At 36.9% G+C, this 5,400-nt stretch overlaps 2 protein-coding genes across 4 annotated transcripts in view; both read right to left on the bottom strand.

Moving 5' to 3' along the window:
• The window catches only part of LOC106960238 (gastrula zinc finger protein XlCGF57.1-like), a 28,287-nt gene extending 27,945 nt beyond the window's left edge, over positions 1 to 342 (bottom strand). Inside the window, exons 1-2 of one of the 3 annotated variants that reach the window (XM_015053230.1) lie at positions 238 to 342; positions 4 to 138 (exon numbers count right to left, since the gene is read on the bottom strand). In XM_015053230.1, the coding sequence (XP_014908716.1) occupies positions 4 to 48 (45 nt within the window). In that variant the 5' untranslated portion in view covers positions 49 to 138; positions 238 to 342. The other 2 variants (XM_015053231.1, XM_015053227.1) reach the window with 2 other exon arrangements.
• LOC106960240 (gastrula zinc finger protein XlCGF8.2DB-like) overlaps positions 1 to 2,634 on the bottom strand; it is a 14,991-nt gene extending 12,357 nt beyond the window's left edge. Inside the window, exon 1 of the mRNA XM_015053233.1 lies at positions 2,398 to 2,634. Coding sequence (XP_014908719.1) covers positions 2,398 to 2,538 — 141 coding nt within the window. The 5' untranslated portion in view covers positions 2,539 to 2,634. The remainder of the gene's footprint in view (positions 1 to 2,397) is intronic.
• Between the last annotated feature and the right edge of the window lie 2,766 nt (positions 2,635 to 5,400).

Here is a 5,400-nt window from a genome sequence, read left to right as displayed (position 1 = left end):
GATCTTCGGTATCCGGGTGAAATCCATCAGTCTGCGCTGATCCTCCATCTCTTCTTCGGTCTTGACGTTGATTTCTTTCACCTCTGTCAATGTTTCTCCAGCAGGAGTTTCCTGCTCGTTGATAAACTCTCTCTGAGGCTGAAATGAAGACATTTTCACTGAAAACACTGAAATATTTAACTAAAACACCAAACCTGTTTTCAAACTGTCTTCTAACAAAAGAAAAGCTAACGCTACCTCGTGTGATGAGATTCACCGTGTTTCACTTTGACTGTCCCGAAGAAAATGTAAACGATTTTTAGTTCCCCCGTAAAAGTTCCGCTTTGAGTCTCCAATGAACCTACAACTGAATTAAATATTTTAGAATATTAATGAAAGTTTAATTTATTTCTGCGACTGAAACACAGTACATAGAATGATTATACACAAACTGATGTTTCCAAGCCTTTTATTTTTGCTAATTCTGAGGATTTTCTGTGGAGACATAATTTAACACGTCTCCATATGCGGAAACCTTTATGTGTACAAACATATTCTCATAGCAAATTATAACAATGACTTATGTCAAAGAAACAGAAGTTCTGTTTTGTTCTGTGAAACACATAATTTATTATTAGAACATTACATCAATCTGATTAATGGAAAAAAAAATTACTCAAAAAATGTAGACTTGGAGTTAGTTATCAAAAGATATTTTTAATCTTACAAAATAACCGTATTGGAAAATATATTCTAATTTCTTGTGATTGATCTTGTCACTTTGTAACACAGAGCCCAGTGTCAGTATATTGAGTTGTAGTTTTGTAGGCTGGGATTCATTTTTAAAATTAAACAGTGAGTGACTTCAGATATTTTACAGTCAAGAGGCGGGTTTTAGCGCTAAAATCACAATCTCATCTTTCACTGCTTGTCAAGTTAAAACAGCAAGTGGTGTATTTGTGTGAGTGCAATACCATCTCCACCCAGCTGGCACGTGCCTCACAGAAAATCAAGCACACCCGTCTCACTCACTCAGGCCTTCAGGAGCCTATAAGGCAACTCAGCACACCTGTGTTTGGAATAATCTCTACAAACAAAGACCTCATCTTCAAGCTCCTGCAGAAACACCACTGGTAGGAACTGAACTTTAAACCTGCATTCGGAGGACCTAGCTGGCTTTACAAAAATGGATTTATGAAAGTAGTTTATTTAGTTTTTTTTTTTTGATGACTTAAAAGTAATTTGTTTGTTTGTAGGTTTTCAACCTGCTTGGGTGTCATGTATTGGAAAGTACAGTGATTTAAAGAGAAAAGAGAAATAAAAGGATGGCACTGAGAAGAGTTGGTCCTGGATTTGTTTGATGGGAGCAAGCCCTTTTCAAGTTTGGGCAGAAGCTAAGGTGATTTGTAGAGGTCAAAAAACTTGACACTGCTGATCCTCCCTCCCCCAGGTGGGGAGAGACATTTCAATAAGATAAATATAACACAATTTAAGCAGCATGAGGCATTAACTTTTATTTAAAATGAAACATCAAATCTTTTTGTATTAATATATATCCAGTGGGCATCCATCATGTAGGTCAGGAATCTGTGAACATTTTACACCAAAGATGTGACAAGTATCAGAGATCTACAGACTCATTCAATAAATTAGAATATACTTAAAAACCCATTTATTTCAGAAACTTTATAACTAAGTATAACATTATATGCATTAATAACACATAGATGGATGTTTGAAACCCTTTATTTCTCTTGAATATGTTGATTTTTCTTTTACAGGGAAAGGAAACATGACATTTAAAATTACAACATAACATAAACCACTAAAAACATTCATCCATTTTCACAGTTATCCCCAGTAGGGCCACAAGGGGAAATAGTATTTATCATTTTTAACAGTGAGCCCCTCTTTAACTTCAGTGTCTGATGGGACACTGATGGGGACCTTATAGGAACCGCAACTAGTTATAAAAATAGACCTTATTGGGAAATACTCATCTTAGAAGTAAAAACAACACTGTAATAGTACTGTAGGTTATTTAGTTTTTATACATTTGAATGAAATATTTTCACAGGAATGTCGCCATATTGTTCAAGCTGCAATGCATTCTGGGTAAATTACATGTAGTGGTCCATACTACCAGATTTTCCATTCGATCTGATGCCAAAATGGATCTGAGGTGTTTTGTTCCTAAAGTTTTTTGTCTGAGTGACTCTTCATATGATGAGTTAAACCATTTCTACTGTTGCAACTCTTTCCACAAGTCCCACAAGAGAAAGGCTTCTTGTCTGAATGAACGTTCAAGTGACGATCTAGAGTGTCTTTTCGAGTAAAACTTTTTCCACAGGTCCCACAACAGAAAGGCTTCTCACCTGTGTGACTTCTTATATGATGAGTTAAAGTCCGTCTAGAAATGTAACTCTTCCCACAGGTCCCACAAGAGAAAGGCTTCTCACCTGTGTGAATTCGCATGTGATAAATTATATAATCCTTTTGTCTGTAACTTTTTCCACAGGTTGAACATGTGAAAGGTTTTACTCCTGTGTGAGTTATCATGTGACTCGTCAAGTATCTGTTTTGAGAAAAGGTTTTATCACAAATTTTACAAGAATATGATTTTTGCCCTGGCTGAGCTTTCTTGTGCTTTTGTTTTTCAGTGTCAGTTCTTCCTTTCTCCCGTTTGGTTTTCTCACATTTCTCCTTTTGTTTCTGTTCTTTCTTTCTCTTTTTTCCTGGGTCTTCAGAATTGCTTCCTTCCTGATCCTGGTTCTCAGCTTCTGGAGAGCCATGAGAGATGAGTTGGTTCCTCTGTGGTTCTGTTTCATTGAGAACCTCCTCCTCTGTATACACACAATGTTGAGGGAGATCTGGACAAAGACAAAACAAAAGATTATAAATGTTAATCAAACAAGGAATCCTTCACTTTAACCTGTTGATGCATCAAAACAGGATTTCTTGGGTTATTCCAAAATTACAATCTTATAAATTAACTCAACCAATGAGGTTCTTTTGATCAGAATGGAACTAGATGCGAATCAAAATATATTATTGACCTCCAGGTGAGCAAACAAGATGGCGATAGCTTAACCTGACAAATATTACAAAAAGTCTTCATCCTCCATGTAGCTACAGGATATATATCACGTTAAAGAGTGACATAAAATACCTAAAGCGAAACACTAAATGCTTTAAATCTTGACCCATTGATATTGTCAGACATTGATCCACTCACACACTCAACACTAACTTTCAAAGCACCACTAAATCTCAGCCTTTACTTTCCTGCAAATCGCAGCAGAATTGGTAACAGTGGGTGATTGTTAACTGCGCACATGCAGAAAATGATGACAAAATGATCATATTGAAAATATTTGACATGAATATTGGACAATTTGGAAGATTAAATATGAAAGGTGAAACTGGTCAATGATAATTATTTAAAGCTTTTATTTAATACACAATTCATTAAATATGTCATTACATGATTAAAATGGAATCTTAGCAGCCAATCAAGATAACTATTAAAAATCCATTTAATTGTTTTTCATTATTACTATTATTATTATTATTGCCTGGTTCAAGTTCCTGCAACATCACCCTAAAATAATTCCCCAGTCAAAGCGGAAGGTGGGGCTTTGGGCGGGTCTAACAATGACCCACCCAAAGCCCCACCTTAAATTTGGGCCCTTATTCTGTCAGAATAGCTGACATGCATTGAGTACGCAGTAAGAGGCCTGTGACATACAGAGGAGCTGTCAGTTCAGTATATGTGACAAGATACAAGAATTAAGTCAATGAATTGTTTTTAGTGATAACTGGATGGATATTAGGGCTATCGATTATTCTTACAAATTAATCGACCAAATGGATAAAAAAAAATCTAAAATAAAATATTGGTAAATCTAGCATAACACTGGTGTTACTATCAGATATCAATATCAGTCCAATTTTTCATATTTGAGCATCCCTAACAGTTACTTTTTTGTAGTTTATAAAACTAACCTGTAACAATAATAGCTCACTTTCAAAATAAACATAAAGAAAAGTTATACAAAGATTGAAAAATATATTCAATTTACTAATAAAGAGCCAGGTTCACAAATATGCTTATAAAAAATGTCTATGCTCCAGTTTTTAGTTTATGTATTCATCTTCAGTGAGTTTAACAGATGAACTCTCACCTTGCCTCATATCTGCCTAGCTTTGGGTTTGAGAATACGGGAAATGTCGCCTGCAGTGGGGGGCCTAGAATGGTGAGGGGGAGGATGGAGGTAGATTAAAGGCGAGCGAATGGAAGACGGGGGTTGGACGAGAGGAAATGGACCGAACCTAAATCTGGGGAGAGACGGACGAACAAACAAACCTAATGTGGGCCGCCATTCAGTCTATCCGCTTACCTACTCCTGCAGCGCTCTTCCCGCTGTTCGCTTTGAACCAGCAGCTCCCGGAGGAGAAAGGCTGCCTACTCCAGGCATCACTCCCGTCATTTTAAGGATGCTTTTGGTCCCAAAAACATGATTAAAACCCATGCATTATCATCGCTCAATAAAATCCCCATGGGCCGCACTTGAAGATTGGACATTGTGATTGTAACACTTAGCTTTCGTCAACAACTCGACGGCGGTAGTGAGAGCAACGCGTAACGCATAATGTCCCGGCTCGAACACGGTGTGCTAAATTATAAAACATAAATTAACGAAGCTTCAAGGCAGGTAAATTTTCCTTGAGGAATTTTAATAATTGAGATACTCGAATCATTCGAGGAATCGTTTCAGCCCTAATGGATATAAATACATTGTCATGGTTTCACAGTGGAGTTGACTGCAGTCACTATGAAACACGCCTCCTGTTCCTTGATGATGGTCTGACTGGTTAACTAAGTCAGGATGTCATACAGATGTTAATAAAAAAGTTATGACATTCTATCTTCAATGTCATGATGCTATGTTGCTGATTTAATAAAAGCATTTTTTGTTAAGTTTTAAAATTAACTCCCTTGTGACCAACTACTTTCGAAACACGAAAATAATGTTTATTTTTCTGTCAAAACGGTTGGAACAACCATACAGGACACAGGCTTTAGGCATTTTGATGCTGGATCAATTAAAGTAAAGGGGTTGTATTTACTTCTTGACCTCCATCTGTATTGGTTTACGTCAGCGCTACGTCATCTGAAACCCAGTAACGACACACTGATCAGTTCCTGCGGCATACTGAAAGTCTTTCTTACGGCGGCCATCGTACTTTCTGCTATTGTATAATGTTTTTGTATGGTTTATTAAGGAGTGAAAATAGTCTCAAAATATCTGTGCGTGTGTAAAAATGGATTTGTAACTCATGCCAGCATCTTTGTGTGTAAGTTTGGATAGTTGTATCCAGGGTGGTGCAGAGGCCACTAAAGGGGCAGGTGCTCAAAAA

Source organism: Poecilia latipinna, unplaced genomic scaffold (assembly GCF_001443285.1).
Source record: "Poecilia latipinna isolate Pla-1442-1.1 unplaced genomic scaffold, P_latipinna-1.0 Scaffold1170, whole genome shotgun sequence".
NCBI lineage: Eukaryota > Metazoa > Chordata > Actinopteri > Cyprinodontiformes > Poeciliidae > Poecilia > Poecilia latipinna.
The sequence above is the reverse complement of the archived record's forward strand: the minus strand, read 5'-3'. Positions and strand labels throughout refer to the sequence as shown.